General features: G+C 36.7%; 1 protein-coding gene across 2 annotated transcripts in view; it reads left to right on the top strand.

Annotated features, from left to right (window-relative positions):
* The window catches only part of EMB3142 (nuclear pore complex protein (DUF3414)), a 46,206-nt gene that overhangs the window by 10,308 nt on the left and 14,250 nt on the right, over positions 1–21,648 (top strand). For both annotated transcript variants that reach the window (XM_022287421.2, XM_088127267.1), the window contains exons 6-18: positions 2,904–3,063; positions 3,563–3,648; positions 5,381–5,503; positions 5,585–5,812; positions 7,045–7,134; positions 17,622–17,783; positions 18,092–18,208; positions 18,318–18,524; positions 19,851–19,952; positions 20,083–20,226; positions 20,589–20,719; positions 20,790–20,909; positions 21,180–21,303. In XM_022287421.2, coding sequence (XP_022143113.1) covers positions 2,904–3,063; positions 3,563–3,648; positions 5,381–5,503; positions 5,585–5,812; positions 7,045–7,134; positions 17,622–17,783; positions 18,092–18,208; positions 18,318–18,524; positions 19,851–19,952; positions 20,083–20,226; positions 20,589–20,719; positions 20,790–20,909; positions 21,180–21,303 — 1,794 coding nt within the window. The remainder of the gene's footprint in view (positions 1–2,903; positions 3,064–3,562; positions 3,649–5,380; positions 5,504–5,584; positions 5,813–7,044; positions 7,135–17,621; positions 17,784–18,091; positions 18,209–18,317; positions 18,525–19,850; positions 19,953–20,082; positions 20,227–20,588; positions 20,720–20,789; positions 20,910–21,179; positions 21,304–21,648) is intronic.

Raw genomic sequence — 21,648 nt, 5'->3', positions numbered from 1 at the left:
AAATTGGAGAGCAGATTTGAAAGATATGATTTATTTATTTTTTCTCTGTGGTTTTTCAAATCCGATTACTTTTGTAGTTTCAACCTTACAGCTTTGGCGACTAGTTTGGGGTCTTTTTGTAACTCCACAGTCTTTTGTACATTCTCTAATTTATTAATGAAATATTGTCTCTTATAAAAAAACATTTTGATTGTCCTCGGTGCCACTTATTTGGTCAGCTCCGAAGTACTATAGTAAAGGTGCTGATTTGGATAAATGTTTTCCTTGTTGGCTAATGGAACACCAATCAAGCTTCACTACTCAATTGTGAAGTAAAATCAAGTTTGAGCCCCTTTCGGAACGATGCTCCAACAAATTATCATATCATTAAACTTGCTATGAATAGGACCCAAAATTTGAAAATGAATTTTGATTTTGTTGGTTTCAGATTAAAGAGCCTTGTTTCTTAAATCCCTTTTCCTTTAGTTAAAAGGATCACCCAAGTTTGGACCAATTGAAATTTTCTGATATGTTGGACCCATTTGAAAACTTTGAAATTTATTGACCCAGGCCACCAGAAAATTTGAACCATTAGCTGAACCAAGGCCAAATCTTGTACCTTTTTCAGTATTGTTAGGCTCTTAGCCTCTATATTTTTTTTTAACAAGATACGAACTTCTCATTGAAATAATGAAAAGGAACAAAATTGTTCAAAGATACAAACTCTCGAAAGAGTGAAAAAACTAAAACTTTAGTTTGTTCTTGAAAAATATTTGTTCAGTCTAAGGTATGTATCAATTATCATATTTTTTTTTTGGGATAAGAAACAATTTCATTGATGTATGAGATTGCAAATTAGGGGAAAATCCCTTATTTTTGTTTCTGTGGAGGGAGGGGGGAGGTGTATCTTCATCAGTTGTTTATTATGTTTGGAGTGTCTCCTCCCTTATTGTTTCTTATTGTTGACCCACAAGGAGAATAATTTTGTATCTTCCTTTTCTAGTTCATTAATGCCTGTGGCATTGTAATCATTTGCTTCTGGAGGGTATGTTTGATGTGAGGTCTGTTGTGGTGAATCCTAGGGCTGAAGTCAAGGTTGATCAAAGATGATTCATTTGAAGATGTAAAACCCCGGGCAAACCAAAGTTTTGAATACTTGTTTTTTTGAACAGGAAACAAATTTTTTTATTGATTAATGAAAAATTATAAAAATGCTCCGGAGATACAAAATCCCGTGGGAGTGAGAAAAGTAAAAACAGTAAAACTATCTGTGAACAAGAGCATCCCATGGAGAACAAATAGTGCCAACAGAGTAATCTTTAAAAAGACGAGAAATTGAACACCATCAAGATGCTTTGAACTTAGCTAATTCAAAACAGTCAAGCCAGTCCCTTCTCTTGTCTTCAAAGATTTTTTGGTTTCTTTCGAATCAAATTTCCAAAAGTATAGTTTAACCGCATTTGCCCATAATAATCGAGTCGTTGGAGGTAGAAAAGGCCCAAGAGAAGCTGCTTAACATTTTCTTTAACTTGAGAAAACCCATAATAAGTTGAAGAGGAGAAATAAGCTTGCCCAACAATTAGCTGCAAAGGGGCAGAAAAAGAAGATGTGGACTTGGCTGTCACTACTTGCTGAACAGAGTACGCAAAATGATGGCTGGAGATGCCGGGAGGCCAGTTTGAAGAATATCCATAGTATTTAAATTTCCAAAAAGGAGAATCCAAGAAGCACATTAATCTTCTGATGCATCCTTTCAAGAAGGAGAAGGCTACTTTTTGGATGAACTTTAACAGGGCCTATATTTGTATTGTTTGGAAAGAGAGGAATTCTAGAATCTTCAAGGACAGCGATCATTCGGTCCAACAATTGATTGACTCGATTATTTTTTTGGCTTTACCGTGGTGCAAAAGTGTAAATCCTTTTGATAGTTATGGTTTAACATCCCTTATATCCAACTAGAGAAGTTTTTTGTAATTTCATTGGATAGGTTTTTTTTGTATATTTCATGCTATCAACGAAATTTGTTTCCTATAAAAAAAAAAAAAACTTCTTAGCGCTACTTGTTTTCCAAGTATTTGCTAACAGCCTTTTTGGTAATTTGTGGCCATTGTTCGAAATTGCTTTTGATGTCTTCTTAATAACTAATAATTTGTCAATGTTGATGCTGCTTATTGAATCCATTAGATCTTTGATGAAGACCTCTTTAGCATGTTTTGTGTTATACCAACCTACATAGTACTCTTGTGGCTTAAATTGAACTAAATCCAATGTTTTATGAGGAGTTTTGTGGTATGAGTAGTATCTAAGTGATGCGCTGTGAGTCAACTTATTTAGCACTAATATTTAATTAATTAAAACTAATTTATTATTTTTTATAAATTAAATAAATGTTGATTACTAAGTAGTATTTTAATCAATATTTATATGAAGTTCAATTAATTGATCAATTAGCACTAAATTTAATTCCTAACTAGTTAATTTTTTATTCCTATGATCAAAATTTGTAAGTATTCAGTCCCTGGGGACTGCTCGGTTGGCAAGGGTTTGGGGTCTCTTGGTTATACTGGCTTAGAGGTCTCAAGTTCAATCCTTTTGATGAACTTAATACCAAACCCTTATGTTTCCTGGATTCAGGCCTTGGGGAGGGCGTGGATGCCCTTGGATATAGGGGAGCAGATCTCCGACTCCCAATTATAAAAAAAAGTAAAAAATTGTAAGTAATCTCATATTTTTGTATGAGGTAAATCGAATCATCTCTTTCCGTTGTTGTACATTTTTTTTTGAGTTAATGCATTGTTTCTTGTTAAGAAAAACAATACTGCTTCCAATAGTGGAACTAATTGTTAAGGCATAATGACTGACCATCAGGTACAACTTTTTGCCATGGTTATTTTCAGTATAAGGTTCAATCTTTCTGATTTCAGGAACTCAATCGAGAAGAACCAGCTGGTTTGGGTGGACCTAGCTGTGAGCGTTACATTCTGGATTCCAGAGGTGCTCTTGTTGAGCGTCAGGCTGTGGTTTGTAGGGAAAGACTAATAATTGGACATTGTCTTGTCCTATCTGTTCTTGTTGTTCGGATAGGTAAGCTTTTTTGAGTTGATTAATGCAGTTGGTAGCAGGTTGAACGTTAGCTATGATTGTTGCTATGACTCACTCTCCTTGCATCATGTGGTGCTTTTCTAGTCAATATTTGATGGTCAAAGATGCATTTCTTCTTTCATAGACAGTCATTGTGTTAGGATACCTGCTTGATGTTAGAGTAGTAGAGCTTTGTTTAAAATGATTTGATAGTGTAGTTTATATTTGTTAGTGACTGGAACTTAGTTAAAAATGTGTGAAATGGTAATACCTTCATGCCATTTAATCTTTGATGATGAGAAACAAAAATTTGTAATTGGAAATCATTTTTAACGTTGATCATTAAAAACACAAGTTAGTTAGTGGAAAAGATACTGATAAGTAATAGGACAAGAAACTCTAGTTAATAAAGAAGATAGCTCAGTAAGAATCTACAACTAAGAAGCATCTGGCCTTTCATACAATTATGCATGTGACAGCTCCATGATTTCCTTTTTATCAGGTGCAAAGGATGTTAGGGGTCTCTTTTCTGTTTTAAAAGACTGCGCTGCTGAGCTTAATAAGACCAAAGCTCCCATAAAGCTTCAGGCACGTTATTAATTCTTATTTGATTTGTTAGGTACTCTTTCACTTTTTATATTACTGTAGTCTGTAGAATATTTATTTTAATGAGAAGCCAAACTTTCATTGAGAAATAGGAAAGAAAAAACTAGGGCATAAAAAAATCAGCCCCTCAAAAGGAGTCCAAACTAACGAACGTACTCCAATTCAAAATAATTTTTTTTTATAAGAAATGAAATTTTCATTAAGACGAATGAAAATAGAAGCATATACAAAGAGCATACGAAAACAAAAGTCCAGGAGGAGGAGCCCTAACTAAAGAAAGGGATTCCAATCCAAAAGAATAGAACTTGAGTGATTATTACAAAACAACTTTGAAACAAAACCCCACAAAGAGACATTTAGTCTAATAAGGTCCCAAACCGATCTCCATCTCTCTTCACCCCCTAAAAATTCTATTGTTCCTTTCCAGCCAAATTCCCCATAAGATCGCAAAGAAGGAAGCTCATAAAGAGGTATAAAATCGAACAATCTCCCACATCCCTTCCTATGACTTCTCCACCTCTCTAAAAATTCTACCATTCCTTTGGAGCCATAAACCCTAGCAAAAAAAAAAAAAGCTTGCCAAAGAACACTCCCCTTTGAGATCTCATTAGATTTAATGTCTCTTTGTGGGGTCGATTTCGAATTTGTTCTGTAATTAATAGTTAGGCTTTATTCTTTTGGATTGGAGACCCTTTCTTTAGTTGGGGTTCTTCCTTGCAGGTTGTTTTTTTGTATTCCCTTATTCATATGCTTTTGTTTTTATTTGTCTCAATGAAAAGTTTGATATCTCATTAAAAAAAATAAAAAAACTTTCCCATGCTAAACCTGCCACATAAAAAATTTGGCATTCTTTGGGATCATAACCTTCCTGTGAGAGGAGGAAGGACTGGCATCAGGAGGGGATGGGTGACATAAAATTTGGAACAAAGAGCTACGATATGCCCTAGAAGGGTTGAGGCTGAGAAACAAACATCCCTCCTCCCAGCCTATCTGAACATTACTCAGAAGAGAAAGGCAATGCATCCATCGTCTCCTTGTTCGATAAAGGATGACGAAAGCCTAACAATAGAGAAGAGTTACAACCCGAGGAAAGCATAATAGAGGCCACCTACACCTATGTAACCTCTTATCAGAAAGGTGATACAAATGAGGGAACAAAGTGCCAAGAGGCTTATTTCTCACCCAACAGTCCTCCCAAAAAACAAATATCTTTACCTTCTGCAAGAGAGCATTTTACAAATTGAGAGAACAAGGGGAGACATGAAGAAATATAATTTCAGGGACTTTTTGAGCCTTTAGATGTGCAACTCGAGACTTGTCTCAATAGGGTGTGGACCATACTTACTCAAAGTAATCCTACGTCATAAAGTTTCCAGTTCCTTGAAGAAATGCCACAACTATTTGGTCAACAAGGCTTACGTAACCTAAGGTTACCAACTTACCAATGCCCAAACCCCCCAAAGCCAAAGTATGCACAACGGTCTCCCACCTGATCAAATGGGAACCACCCCTTTCATTAACTCCATCCCATAAGAAGTCCCTTTACTCACGAAAATGGGAAGACCCCCACTTGTTTCTTGTTTCTTGTTTCTTTTTTCATACAAGTAGCCTGGGTGCATGCTAGTGTTATATATTAATTATTTTTCTAGATGAATTTTGTTCTTCTGTTTTTCATCAGTTTGCTTGCTCATAATTATGTATTTCCTCCCTGCAGATTGTATTTAGTCTCCTTTTCTCTACCATTATTGCCTTCATATCGGATGCTTTAAGTGCAGTTCCAAATAAAGCATCCCTCTTGTCCAGTGATGCTTCTTTCCGGAATGAATTTCAGGATACTGTGAGTTTATAAAGATAGTAATTGTTTGATACATAAATACATGTTATCAACATTTTAAATGAGCTTGTAATCTTGGGTTAGGTGATGGCTTCTGGAAATGATCCAACAGTGGAAGGATTTGTCAATGCAGTAAGGTTTGCTTGGACTGTTCATTTGCTGCTAATACATGACATGATTGATGCAAGAGAAGCCATTCCTAATGCTTCATCAAAAGATTTGGATAACTTACAATCGTGCTTGGATGTTATTTTTTCCCATAATGCTTTCCAGTTTTTACTTCAAGAAGTTATTCAGACTGCAGCTTACCAGGTTGATCCTCTTTATGTTATAAGTAATTATTATATATCTTAAAAGCAGTAGAACACTTATTTTTGAAGTTTTTAATGTATATTTGTTCCCTCATTCTTAATTTGCAGCAAGTACTTTGTCTTCTCTGCTTTTCCCTCTTGAAGTTTCAGCAATGCTTGTGGGAGAACCCATCACTTTCTAAAAATATTGTTGGCTGGGTAGCATTTGAGGTTGCAAATTAAAATTAATAAAGTCGACAAAACCGACCAACGGTCAGTTAGTTTGACCAACAGTCGGTCAGTGGTATTTCTAAGAATCAAAATTGACCATGGTCGGTCAGTTTTGGAAAACTACCTAATCCGACTGACTAATTACAAAGAAAAAAACCCTCCCACGGTCTAGTGGCCCCAATCCACTCCAACTCAACCCTGCTCATTCCCCATGTTTCTACTAGAAACCCTTGCCCTTATGTCTAATGTGTGTCTCTCTCAACACTTAGATCTCCTTCACTATCAGTCTCCCTTCACCTTGCTCCCCTCGCTCAGCCCTTCAGCCTTAGTCCCCCACCCCACCCCCACCCATCAGCCTCCCTCAATCCCTCACCTATGATTTTTATTTTTGGTTGAACTTGCAAACCATCTATAGCCAAACTTATGAACTGACGGGTTCTTGGTGTCAGTTGGCTTTGTCTCAAGGGGAGATATTGTCGTGTTCTTTTCTTTTGGTTTTTTTTTTTTTTTTTTGTTGGAAAACCAACAAGGATAGAATGGATTACATCCCTAGTTGCATTTGGGAATCCATATGTCACAGTACAATCTTATTTTGATTGGACAAGGCCCAAGGGCAGGATTGTTGAGGCAGGGGATTTGGTCTTATGGTGGTATTTGATGTGGTTTAAAGGAATAAGAAAGGGAGTTAGAATACGCATCTTATTTCTTGCTTTGTCAAATTTAAATGAATGATTGGAATAACTAGTTACTCGTTAATGTTTTTGATAATGCCATTAGTCATTTTTGTTAGCTATATTGTTCTTTTAGCTTTCTGATATTTATTTGATCTCTTGCCTTGTATTTTGGTTCGTTTGTTTGGTTGTTGTTCTTCATTTTTTGCTTCCTTTGGGAGCTTGTGTCCTTGAACTTTTTTCTTCCTTTTCATATTATCAATGAAAAATTTGTTTCTTGTTAAAAAAAAAAGTCATTTTCATTAGCTATATCGTTTTGGCTGATACTGTCTTCTGTTTGTTATGTTGGCAGAATGATGACGAGGATATGATCTATATGTACAATGCTTATCTGCACAAGCTGGTTACTTGTTTCTTATCTCATCCTCTTGCCAGGGACAAGGTCAGTTGGGAGATTTCCCCCTAAAATTTTATAGCTTTCTAGCTTGATTTTGGCCATTGCTGCATTCCTTTCATAAATCAACTTTTGATTTTTTTTTGATAAGAAACATCAAAAAGGTATATTGAAAAGGGGAAGGACCCAAAAAGATACAGCCAAAAGGCGGAGGGTAGAGAAAACCCTCCCCTCAAAACTGTACAATCAATGCTTTCCAATCTTGTAGAATAAGTTGGATGCTTTAATTACAAAAAAACTTTTTGTGGGAAACACACCACCACGAAGCAACATTCTTAATATTCACACAAAAAGAATCCACCGAGGACGATATGTTTTCAAAGATCCGGCTGTTCCTCTCCTTCCATAAGAGCCAAATAAGAGCACGAGCAGCACAATTCCATAAGACACTAGCTTTTCCTTTTAACATAGCAACCCCGAAAACCTCAGCAATAAAATCATCAATCTTCCTAGGAAGAAATAAGGAAAGGTCTAGTTGAGAAGCAATAAAAGATCAGCCTCATGTAGCATAGGAACCATGGACGAAGAGTTTGTCAACTTTTGATTATTTCTATATTAAAGCTACACAGATTAGAATTAAAACCATTTATTATCTAGCAAGTAAATGAGCCAGTGTATGGTTTGCTAGTTTTCCTTGTTACAGTTGGATCTAATTGACAGGACGGTTTAATATTTTTGAGCATGTGAATTAGAGTCATTAAATTAAAATTGTCGTGTTATACGTTGAATTGGAGCTAACTTTTTCTTTAATTATTTACTTGATGTCATTTCATGACGAAGTACAGTAAAGAAAATGATTAGTTTCTCCATAGTGTATGAAGTACAAGAAAGATTTGGATCAGAAATTCAGCGACATGAACTATATATTTAAATCAGCGACATGGTGTGTTCTTTATAATTTGTTTGCTAATTTTTCTTCTAGTATGGTTTCTTTAAATTGGAAGGCTTTTATAACTCCCCTTTAGGTCTTGTTGTAACATTTTATTTTGTTGCCTTTGTTTTCACTCCTTCAGGAGTTTGTATCTTTGAACAATTTCATGTTCCTTTTCATTAATCAATGAAAAGTTCGTTTCTTGTTAAAAAAAAAGATCCCATTGTATGAATAAAAGAAGGGAAATATGTTTATCTCATTAGTCATCATAGAAGCCCCCAGAAACCCATATTCTGTTTCAATTTCCATAAACCTCAGTGAGCTACTAGAAGGGTGTTACTTGTTAGGATCCCAAATACGAGAACCTAACAAGAACTGATAGCCTTTCGAGAGGGCTATCTCTCTCCCAAGAACTCTCACAAGTTTCTTACCAAAATACTATTCTCCAAGATATCATTCTCCTTTCCCACTACCCTTATTTATAACTGTAATTCAGTAAATAATGAATTCAAAAATGTATTTAGTTTTTCAATAGAATACCCTAAAAATACAATGATACAAAGATAACATATGGAAAGAATCTACAAGATAAGGTAAGTTGACTGCCTCCTAAGATTAAGGGAAAGAATACAAATAATTAGGACTTTACACCTAATGTATAATGGTAAACCACTTAAGGTAATTTCTAACACTCCCCCTCAAGCTGGTAGGTAAATATTTTCCATCCCCAGCTTGTCAATGAAGTTCTGGAATTGAGTGTTCATCAGTCCCTTGGTCAGCACATCAGCAATTTGATTATTTGTTGAAATGAAGGGTGTGCAAATGAGACCACTATCGAGTTTTTCTTTTATAAAGTGTCTATCGACCTCTATGTGCTTCGTTCTATCATGTTGTACCGGATTGTGAGCAATATTAATGGCAGATTTGTTGTCACAATATAGCTTCATAGGAGCCTCCCATGGAATCTTCAAATCCTCTAATATAATTTTGATCCAAAGTAATTCACAGATTCCAAGAGTCATCGCTCGAAATTCAGCTTCAGAACTTGATCTTGCTACCACGTTTTGTTTTTTACTTCTCCATGTGACAAGGTTCCCTCCAAGAAAGGTACAATAACCGGTTGTTGATCTCCTATCATCAACTGAACCTGCATAATCTGCATCAACATAAGCTTCAAGAGTCGGTTTGTTTTCTCTTCTTTAGAAGTCCTTTGCCCATAGTTCCTTTTAGGTAATGAAGTATTCTGTTCACTGCATGAAGGTGAGTTTCCTTTGGGTTGTGCATGAACTGGCTTACTATTCCATCAGCATAAGCAATGTCAGGTCGCGTATGAGATAGATATATAAGACGTCCTACAAGTCTTTGGTAGGACTCTTTGTTGACCGGGCTATCTTCTATAGCATTGCAAAGCTTATGATTAGGTTCTATTGGTGTGTCAGCAAGCTTACTTCCTAATTTCTCAGTTTCTCTTAACAGATCCAATATATATTTATGCTGGGATATGAATATTCCTTTCTGGGAGTGAGCTACTTCTATTCCTAAAAAATATTTCAATCTCCCTAGATCTTTAATATCAAATTCTTTGGTGAGGTATTCTTTAAGACATTTCCTTTCTTCTATATCATTTCCAGTAACTACAATGTCATCCACATACACAATTAGAGCAGTCACTCCCCCTGAAGTTGAGTGTTTAATAAATAGGGTGTGATCTCCTTGACTTTGTTGATAACCAAATCTTAACATAGCCTTTGAAAACCTCCCAAACCAAGCTCTAGGGGATTGTTTTAGGCCATAAAGAGCTTTCTTCAACTTACATACTTTATTATCGCCATGTTCAAATCCCGCAGGAAGATCTATGTAAACTTCTTCCTCAAGTTTCCCATGGAGAAATGCATTTTTAACATCATATTGTTGTATTTCCCATCCATAAGTAGCAGCAAGAGAAAGAAGGATTCTTATAGTATTCATCTTGGCTACGGGAGCAAAGGTTTCCAGATAATCTATTCCATAAGTTTGAGTAAATCTTTTGGCTACTAATCTAGCTTTGTATCTTTCTAATGATCCATTAGCCTTATACTTAACCGTGAAAATCCATCTACATCCTACTGGTTTTTTTCCTATTGGCAAGTCAACAATATCCCAAGTTTCATTTTTAAGAAGAGCATCCATTTCATGCTTCATTGCCTCTCTCCATTCTTTATATTTGCAAGCCTCAGTCCAGGTTTCAGGGATATTAATATTTTTTAAATGAGTAAGAAAAACGCAATGGCTATTTGACACATTATTATAGATAGAAAGTCAGATATAGGGTAAAGAGATTTTTTAGTACACTTACGAACACCCTTTCGAATAGCTACGGGCAAGTCCTCCTCTCCAGGTGCCGACAACTCTTTGTCACAAACCTCATCAGTTGAGCTACCATTGATTTTGTCGGATTGTGATTCTTGCACGGTTTGATCATGGAGATGATTATGTCTTCTTGAGTACACCTGTAAAGGACAATTACCTTCACTTGTTGGACTCATGACTGTAGGTGGTGGAGTGACATCATATGGTTCTGGACTTGGGTAGTTGCTTGGTGGATTAGAGGACGATGGTTCCGGACTTGGGTAGTTGCTTGGTGGACTAGAGGATAGGATCTCTTGAGAAAATTGTAGAAATTGATATTGATCTTCAACTTCCTGTTCAATTTTATTTGTTGCTACATTCTCCCCCTGAAGAGGAAGTTGAGAGTAATATGAACTATTCTCATCAAATGTCACATCTATAGAAATAAAAGTTCTTTGAGAAGGAGGGTGATAACATTTGTACCCTCTCTGAGTTGGAGAATATCCCAAAAATATGCATTTAAGAGCTCTAGGATCCAACTTACCACGTTGATGAGAATGAATGTGAACATAGGCTATGCATCCAAAAATTCTATGTGTCAAGTTGTTATTAATTCTAGCATCAGGAAAAAACTTTGAAAGATCCTCCAATGGAGTATGAAAATTCAGGACTCTAGTAGCAAGTCTATTAATAAGATGAACAACAGTTAAAACAACTTCTCCCCAATAATATTTTGGAACATTCTTATGAAACAAAAGAGCACGAGTAACAGCCAAAATATGCCCAATTTTCCTTTCTGCTAATCCATTTTGTTGAGGAGTATTAACACAAGAAGATTCATGAATAATACCATTATTTTGAAAAAAGGATATCAAGGTTTGATTAAAATAGTCTTTTGCATTATCTGACCGAACTCTCTTAAATCCTACCCCAAATTGAGTTTTAATCATTTGGAAGAAATTCTGAAATATAGTTTGAGCATCAGATTTGTTCTTCAAAAGATAAATCCATGTAACTCCAGTACAATCATCAATAAACACAATAAACCATTTACTACCAGAGATACTAGCAATTGTAGATGGCCCCCAAATATCAGTATGTATAAGAGAAAAAGGAGTAGTCATGCGAGAGTTACTAATAGGAAATGGAACTCTCTTATGTTTGGCAAATGAAGGATGACCTAATCTATAATGTTGTAACCAAACTTTATCAGCGGAAGCAAAACTTAATTTAGAATTTAAAGAGATAGATCGATCACTATTATTGGTATCACCATCAACTGTTTCCTCTAAGTAATATAACCCATTTCTTTCTTTAGCAAGCCCAATCATCTTCCCACTGACTTGGTCCTGAAACATACACTGAGATTCAGAGAAGATAAGTTTACAATTTAAATCTCCTAGGAGTTTTTTAACAGAAATCAAATTGAATGTTAACTTGTAGGACGTTTTTTAGAATTAAATTTGAACTAATTTTAACATCCCCCTGTCCTGCTACAGTTATCATAGTGCTATCTGCAGTGGAAACTTTTCTATTACTCGGACAAGGACTATAAGTAATAAAACTATCACTAGTTCTGGTCATGTGATCAGTTGCTCTTGAATCTACTATCCATGGTTTTGTACTAGATTTAAGGGTTTGAAGGGCCATACCTGAAATCGCGACTGAACATGTACCTGAGTTCTCTTTGGGCTTTTCCAAGCTATTGAGGAGGCTTTTCAATTTTTCTATTTCATCTCGATTGAATGCAAACTTTTGTATCTGATCAGTCTTCTCTCCTTGTGTGGTATTATGGACTTGGGCTTGTTCTCTTCCTATTTGGCCTCCTTTATTTGTCCAATTTCTTCCACCACTGTGTAGACTGTTTGTTGGTTTTCCATGCAATTTCCAACACTTGTCTCGAGTATGTCTGGGCTTTTTACAATAAGTGCAAAAAACACTGTCTTTTTCTCCATGGCTATTACCTATTTGTCCATTTGACTGGGTATCATTAAAACCATTTTCAGTGTTAGAGCCAAACAGGATATTATTCAAGCATCACTTTTCGTCTACTTTCCTCACTTCTGATGATCCCTATAACTTCATTCAAGGTTGGTAACTCTTTGCCAAGTATTTGTACTCTAACAGCATCAAGATCAGCATTCAAACCCGCAAGAAAAGTATAAATTCTATCTTTCTCAACAAACCTTTTATGTGTGGTAGCATCCTCACTATCTTTCATCGTAATGCATTGATAATGATCTAGTTCTTGCCAAAGATTTTGCAGCAAAGTTGCATATTCTGTAACATAATGGTTACCTTGTCTAGTATTTAAAATCCGAGTCTTGATGTCATAGATTTGAGTTGCATCTTGTGCCTTGGAGTAAGTTTGCTTAATCATGTCCCAAATTTCCTTGGCTGAAGTTAAGAACATACAGGTGTCACTAATGACAGGAACCATTGAACTCCATAACCATGACATTACCATAGAATCAGCTTCATCCCATGCCTCAAATTTTGGGTCCCCAACTTTTGGTCCGGTTCCCATAATATGAATGATTTTTCCTTTTCCTTTCAGAAAAGTTCTTACAAATTGAGACCGTTTCAAATAATTTTTTCCATCCAAACGGTAGCTAGGTTGAATATTTTGTAAATCTCCTAGGTTGGTGGAAACAGTAGTTTCAGCTCCAATATTTTCATTGGTCTTTGAAGACTCAATGGTGCTCTTGGTCATGGTCACAAAGTTGAAGATCAGAAACTGTCCAAAAAAAAATGCTAGATGCAACACCAGAAGGGAAAATCCGTTTGAAATAAACACAAACGGATGACCCCTTTCAAACACGCTGAAACGAACGGCGGAAGCAAAAAACGGCGAATGGCGAGCGGCAAACGGCAAACTGCGAACAGCGAACGGCGAGCACTCCGGCGCAACAGACAGAATCGATCAATGGAGAGAGAAAAAAAATCGCAAATGAAAATGGCAGATGCAACCAAAAAAAATTCGATTTTCGGGGAACAGGCGACCACAAACGTCTTCACCTGACTAAACGAAGAGAGTCGGATATAACGCGCCGATCAAAAAGCGGTGTCTAAAGTGGCGACGAGATCCGGCTGCGTCTAGAGATCCGGTGAGATCGGCAATGGCTAGGGTTTTTGAAAAATTTTAGGGTTTTTTTTTCTTTTTATAAGAAGCTAGGGTTTCCTGCTCTGATACCATGTAATTCAGTAAATAATGAATTCAAAAATGTATTTAGTTTTTCAATAGAATACCCTAAATATACAATGATACAAAGATAACATATGGAAAGAATCTACAAGATAAGGTAAGTTGACTACCTCCTAAGATTAAGGGAAAGAATACAAATAATTAGGAGTTTACACCTAATGTATAATGGTAAACCACTTAAGGTAATTTCTAACAATAACAACTCACCCTAACTAATTACCATACTATCCCTTCAAACTAACAAACTAATATTCCCCCATACCCCTAATAGGACTCTCACATTACCCCGCCCTTCAAATACATCTTGTCCTCAAGGTGTGCATACACAAAAACATTTTTTTTTTTATAGAAGAAAATATGCGCCCAGAAACTGCTTCCAATAGAAAATATCCGTAACTTATCTTCCTCGTATGACTTTGAAACTGAAATAAAATGGGCCTCATCACTTCTATTAGAAGTCATTCATGTAATTAGGGTTATCTTTTCCTTTCTTTCGCACGTGACCTACCGTCTCATTGGCTGCACCGTCACGAATCTTGCATCGGCGCCCCCACCAAGCCCTCTTCTCCGACCCTTCCAGCTTTCGCCAATGGTGATGGCCGTCGTCAACTTCTTGACTCCCTTTTTTTTCATCTTCGACATGAACAACAACCTTTTCCCTATTTTTTTGGCTACTAAAACTCCTCTTCCTTAGACTCACTTGCCCCATAACCGACAATGGCCGACCTCCCTTCGGCCCTCCAACTTCCGTCGCAAGTTGTATCCTTCCCGTTTCCTCGTGCCCAACCTTCCAATTTTGTCGCCATTCTCTTTCAAATCGTAGTCGAGCCTTTCTTCCCGATGACATTCGTTCTCTCTTTCTCGGATTCTTCATAATCTGTTGAGGGAAGTTTTTCTCCTCTTTTCTCGATGAACCGCTGTACGACAACATTTTCCCTCCGCGGTTGAATTTCCATCGCGCTCCAGTCCACATTCTCGGGTCTGATCGCCGACTTCCAGCAATCCTTCGTCCCTGCTTCCGAATGCTCTTTGCCGTTGCTTCTTCCTTCCTTGGTCTTTCTTTTTCCTTTCTAACAGTAAATCCCTTTTACATTTCTTTCGTTATTCGAACCATTTCATTTCAATTGCTGCAACTTCATTCCTATCAATAATCTCCGTATCCTTGTAACTGTCTCGAATGAAAGATCCATGGCCAGGACGAACTTGCTCTGGTACCAATTTGTTAGGATCCCAAATACGAGAACCTAACAAGAACCGATTGCCTTTCGAGTCTCCCAAGAACTCTCACAAGTTCCTTACCAAAATACTATTCTCCAAGATATCCTTCTCCTCTCCCTACTACCCTTAATTATAGCAACTCACCCTAACTAATTACCATACTACCCATTCGTACTAACAAACTAATATTCCCCTATACTCCTAATAGAACTCTCACAAAGGGGTATTCCTCCATTGGATGTAGTTATTGGAATAAAGCTTACAGAATGCCACCTTTCAATAAAAGAGCTAAATCTTAGTAGGAAATTATTTCGATGTGAAGAATGGGGCATACCACGGGAATACTCTAGCATGAAAGAGTTTTGGACTCCAAGAATTCTCCATCAAAGGATCTTTATTATTATTCAAAAAGCTTGCCAGTTTTTTAGGATGTCTCTGAAGAGACTTGGGTGAGAAGAAGTCTTTTTTATGGACAAAGTGGTGGTTGAGTCGCTTTCATTGAGAAGTCTGACTTGGTTGAGTTGGGTGAAAACCAAGATTTGTCTTGTCAACATACTGCTTCGTGGTAGTGTTTTGATCACATGAAATTATTTTGTAATTATAACCTTCTTATATTAAGAAGACTCTTCTTTTGAAGTCCTTTCGGGAGGAGGTTTCCTCTATCCCGGCCTTAGGCGTCAATTTCCTAAAAGGAATTTTACTGAACTTTGTTTAGTGGATGTTAACCTATTAAGTGAACCAACACCAACTAACTAATCAACAAACTAAAACCAATTAACAGTGTAGAGACTAAGGTTGGAGAGAATCCAATGTTCTATATTCTCATTATTAAAGTCTATATATAGACAAATATACAAGGTTGACCTAATCCTATAAGGAGGAGGTAAAGGACAAATTAATATTAAAATATACTAATATCTATACTCTAACACTCCCCCTCAAGTTGGTGCATATATATTAATCATGCCCAACTTGTTAGACAAATAATCTATTCGTACTTCATTCAACTTGTGTTCTGTGATTTTTGATATCATTGGGATCACCTGAGAAGTTACGATTGATTTCTTCTCAGCCATAACAAACAAACGAACTTATTTGAACAAAACGACAGAACCAGACCAAACCAATCTGAAGGAGAAAAGGGAATCGAACCAAACCAATTGAACAGAGCCAAGTGAACCGAACCAATTGAATTGAAACAAACGAACCGAACCAAAACCAGTATAAATCAACCAAACCGAACTGGAATGTGACGAACCAGACCGAACCGAACTTGAACCGGATGAACCAAACCACTTGAAACCAAACCGGTTGAACTGGACCGCTTGAACCGGATCAGGTGTTTTTTGAAACCAGAAACCCTAAGTGCTACCCCACAACAACCAGAGGGCCGAAGGCGATTGGTGGTGATGGAAGCGCACGACGACTAGCGACGAAGGTGTGAAGAACGGCGAGACGAAACCCACGAATAGCAATTGGAAAATAGCAGCGTTGGCGAATCAGCAAACGGCGGCGGTGGTCGGCAGCGGCGGCAGTGGTGGTCGGTGGCGGCCGGCGGCGGCGGTGGTCTGTGGCCTGCGGTGGTGGTCGGCGGTGACGGCGGTCGTAGTGAGTTGTATTGGATAGCAATAAACAAAGCCTTAAGGCACAAAACCCTAATGGGCATCAAAACCCTAATGAGCATAAAACCCTAATGGGCACAAAATCCTAATGGGCATCAAAACCCTAATGAGCATAAAACCCTAATGGGCACAAAATCCTAATGGGCATCAAAACCCTAATGGGCATAAAAACCCTAACGGGCACAAAACCCTAATGGGCAAGAAACCTGGCTCTGATACCATGTAGAGACTAAGGTTGGAGAGAATCCAATGTTCTATATTCTGATTATTAAAGTCTATATATAGACAAATATACAAGGTTGACCTAATCCTATAAGGAGGAGGTAAAAGACAAATTAATATTAAAATATACTAATATCTATACTCTAACAAACAGAATAAACATAAACGGAGACTATATCTTAGATCCCCTTCTATTGATTTGTCAATTTTTTTTATCCCCTTTCTTCTTCCTGTTATTTGGTAGTTGAGTGTTAGGAACATCAATACACACAACAATATAAAATGAGGCTCCCGCCCTCTCACCATCATGCACATGAAGAACTCAGACTCTCAAGAACACCTGACCTCTTCACATGCTCCTCTACCAGCAGATTTTTGTCCCTAATTTTGTCAAACTTGGGGAGTAGTTCTGCCAAAAAACACGAGACTTCATCTTTGCTGGCGAAACATCATTTTAAAAACGACATCTCCAGCTCTGTATTTCTAGGGTGTTTCTTTTTGGTGGTTGAGACTATATCTTAGATCCCCTTCAATATGCTTTTTGGTTTCAATATGCCTTTTGTTACATTTCATCTCGTCCCCCCCCCCCCCCCCCCAAAAAAAAAAAAAAAAAAACGAAATAGCCCCTAATTACACTGCATCACAGCCTGATCAGAACAACATCAATTAATTGAGCTATAACTTCAACGTTTTAGTGCTACTTGCAGGGTTGGTTATATGTCTAGTTAGTTTGACATGGATGTAATTTTTTTTTTCTTTTGGAAAATCCTAGCAGAATGATAATTTTGCAGGAAGGTGTTTATTATTTTGTGTAGATGTGATTGTTTAGTCTATTCAGGATGTATAAATTTCTTATAAATAATGGAATTTATTTGTAAAAATATGTTGTGTTGACTACAAATTTGAAAGGATATGTTTTTTGCCCTATCAGATTGACCTCCTTAATAGTTATTCTTTCATTTCTGAGGGCAAGTTTATTTTAAGGTGATTGGTTTTTTATGGTATGAAGGTGAAAGAGTCAAAGGACAGAGCTATGCACATGCTTAGTCAGTTTCGTGCTACTGGATCTCAAGATTTCATGCATGATGGTGATACAAGTTCCCATCAAGCTAGTGAAACTATTCCCTTACCTTTTGTCTCCCTCTTGGAGTTTGTGAGTGAAATTTACCAGGTAAGCTTCAATTGAAGTATTTAAAAAATTTTGATATGTTGAAAAGATAGAAGCTTTCAAGTCAAACGGGGATGGTTCGGTGGTTTTATATTTTGTTTGAAAAATATATCATGCATAGTCATTGAATTGACTCTTTAGCGACTATTAGGTCCATGCTATTACTGATTAAGGCAAAGTAACATGCAAATTGCAATAGTAAAAAAATTAGTATGCTGCTAAAAAGTTCAAGTGATGTAGCTATTGCATCACATGTGCTGGACATGGATTAGGTATGATTATTGAGCTAGAATTTCTTGAAATTTGTTCAGAAAGAACCAGAACTGTTATCTAGCAATGATGTTTTGTGGACATTTGCAAATTTTGCTGGGGAGGATCATTCAAATTTTCAGACGCTGGTGGCATTCTTGAATATGCTGAGTACATTGGTATGAGATACATGCTATTTTGAGACTTTTTAATTATAATCCAGCTCACCAAATATTTTCACGAGAATGCACTTTACTATAATTACTGTCCTATACCCAATCATTTCAGGCTTGTAATGAAGAAGGCGCTTCAAGGGTTTTTGAGTTACTTCAGGGAAAAGCATTCCGGTCTGTTGGGTGGACCACCTTATTTGATTGCCTATCAATTTATGATGAAAAATTTAGACAGTCCCTTCAAACTGCTGGGGCCATGCTACCAGAGTTTCAGGAAGGCGATGCAAAAGCACTTGTTGCATATTTGAATGTTCTTCAAAAGGTAATAGTTCTGTCATGCTTTTCTGAGATTGTTTGTAAAGTTGGATTTCTTTATCTGTGACCGTAATTTTTGTGGGGCTTTGTTTTCACTGTACTTGCGAAACCAAATATAGTTCTGCATGAAGGGGAACTTGTTACTTCTTCTGTCATTGGTAAGGATTACTTCAAATTGATTGGTTGTGGCACTTCCTTTTGAGCCCTTTTTTTTGTATCTTTTTTATAAGGTGAGTTGGAAAACTCATGAGGAGAAGCTGGTAATGAACAGGAAGTTGATGGGAGTTTGTTCCTTCAGAGCATTTATGATTGAGCTACCAATCCTTAGATCCTTGAAGATATGATGTTGACATTGGATCCGTTTGGTTCTTTTTTGATTTTTTGTTTTTTAGGATTCAAACCCCCTTCCCTCACACTCTCTGAAGATTTAGAAAGCAACTTTCATGGAGAAAAATGGAAGATTATAGAAGGGCCTACCACTGTTTGAAGAGGCGTCGCCTTGCCTTGAAAAGGCAAGGCTTAATGAAAGAGGCGTGCCTTAAGCGCGCACCTCCCTCGAAGCCCTGAAGTGCAAAGCACAAGCGCTTTGGAGGCTTCTGTTACAAATTTAAAAAAAGAAAAAATGAAATAAACCCTAATTACCCTAAATGCAACAACCTTGTGTTTAGGGTTTTTTTTCCTTTAAATGCCAAAGGCTGCCAATGGATGAAATCTCAAAATGGGCCCAAAGCCCATAATCTTTTAAATTTTCAATCTTTTCCTTTATTTTGTGGAAAAGATCTCAACCTTTCCACAATCTTTTTGATTATCCCTCCCTCCATTTACGTGAATAGTCATTTGACCTTTCATATTCTATGATTTCCCCCTCTCGCTTCACATTCAAGGAAATATTTTTTCTGTAACAAAACCTCCACACAACAGCTTTCCATCTCTATAATTTTTCCACCTCCATGCCACAACAATCCCGCACCATTCCCTAAGAGACTTATAATGTTTGAGCTTTAAACATTATTTGGCTTTTATATGTTATATATGTGTATATATGTTTTTATATATAATACAACCTTGGGAAAAAAAGCCCGTACTTTTTTTTCGCCTTGCGCTTATGTTCCCAAGGTCTAATGCACTTTAGTGCGCCTCGAGCTTTTAAAAACACTGGGGCCTACAAATGAACAAGCAAAAAGAGGAGCCAACTAGATACTAAAATAACTATACAAAAGAGGGATCCAGTCCAAAAGAATAAGACCTAAAAATAATCCAAATTGATTATTGAATAGGTGTCATTGTTTTCATTACTAATCATCTTTGTTGGCTGGGTTCTGAGGAGCTTCAGGTTGTGGAGAATGGGAATCCTGTTGAAAGGAAGAACTGGTTTTCTGATATCGAGCCGTTGTTCAAACTTCTTAGCTATGAGAATGTTCCTCCTTATCTGAAGGTTAGTTGTTCTTTGTTTGTTACGTTTTGAGTAAAAATATGTGGCATAAGATTTATTATTTTTTTGGAGTTTAGATGCTTCAATTGAAATTTCTGAGTTGGTGCTGATCTAGTTTTTTATACTAATGTAGGGTGCGTTGAGGAATGCAATCGCATCCTTCATTCAAGTCTCTTCTGAATCGAAGGATATCATTTGGAGCTATCTTGAGCGGTATGATTTACCTGTTCTTGTTGCATCTCATATCCAGAATGGCACAAAGCCAATTACCGCTCAGGTTAGTTTTCTTAGATGATCCTTTTAGATGTGCAAAATATTCAAGAAATTAGATGCTCTGATATCTACTACTGCTCCATCTTCTGGTTTGTTAATTGTATCGTTAGTAGGTTGTGTAAATTGAAAGTGGCACTGGCATCATAGTGACTTCTATGTTCTAGTGAGATGTCCTGTGTTATATGACCAATTGAATAAAGATGTACTGTTTTGTGCTTGATAGAAAAAAGATGTAGTCTTAGGTAAACATTCTTTAGTTGGCATTCTCAAAGATGAGAATTGCAGTAACGGATTGTTGCAATGAGAATATATATGGCATATTCTTTTTTGTGGTTTGAAACAACCAGAGAAGTGTTTTTTTTGCAGGTTTATGATATGCAATTCGAGTTGAATGAAATTGAAGCAAGACAGGAGAGATATCCGTCAACAGTATCGTTTCTTAACCTGTTAAATGCTCTTATTGCTAAAGAAAGAGATCTAAGTGATAGAGGGCTTAGGTAATGTTTATTGGTTTTAGTATACGTTTGACTCTTTTATTTATTCTGAGATTTGAAAGTTCTGCTGCAGATTTGTTGGAATATTTAGGTTCATTTATGATCATGTTTTTGGGCCATTCCCTCAACGAGCCTATGCTGATGCTGCTGAGAAATGGCAGTTAGTTGTTGCCTGCCTTCAGCATTTTATTATGTGAGTGATAGTGTGGGTACGGAGTTGATGATTTTGCTCGTGTTTATGGGATTTCCATTGTTGTCCATGCTGCAAGTTTTCTTTTTGATAGTTATCTCATTTTGTATTATCATACTAATTTTATCTGGTTGTCATCAAGTCAGCTCTCTTATACCATGGCTAGTATTTGATAGATTGTTTGAATTCTTATTTTCTATCAAGGTTCACATGTAAAACCTTAATGTTACAGGGCCAATCAAATTTAACATGCACATTTGAATGAACATGCAGGGTTTTGAAAATGTATGATATTAAAGAAGAGGACATTGACATTATTACTGATCAATCACAGTCATCAATGGAAGCACAATCATCTTCACTTCATACGCAACTACCTGTCCTTGAGTTGCTAAAAGTATGTATCTGACTGACACTATTGCTTCATTTGATCCACATGTTAAAAAGTTCCTTTTAATTTATTATTTGTGATTGTTTTCTATTGGTATAAGTTTCTTTATTACTGATTGTAATTGATTTACTTGCATTTTTACCCCATGAATGAAGCTATTTTTGTTTTAATTTTTTTGTAATGATCAGTTTATTATTTAGGATTGGAGCTCCTCTAGATAGGAGGTGTCTTTTTGTCACGCTGTTTTTTTTTTTTAATTTAAAAAACTTTTTAACTATGGGATCTGTGCTTTGTTTGTGAGTCATGGAGATTTTTTTTTCTCAAATATGAGGTTCAAAGTCACGATTCATT

This window comes from Momordica charantia (assembly GCF_013281855.1).
Source record: "Momordica charantia cultivar OHB3-1 chromosome 8 unlocalized genomic scaffold, Mcharantia_2.0 BLBB01000008.1, whole genome shotgun sequence".
NCBI lineage: Eukaryota > Viridiplantae > Streptophyta > Magnoliopsida > Cucurbitales > Cucurbitaceae > Momordica > Momordica charantia.
Note: the sequence above shows the minus strand (reverse complement) of the source record. Positions and strands in the feature narration are given on the sequence as shown.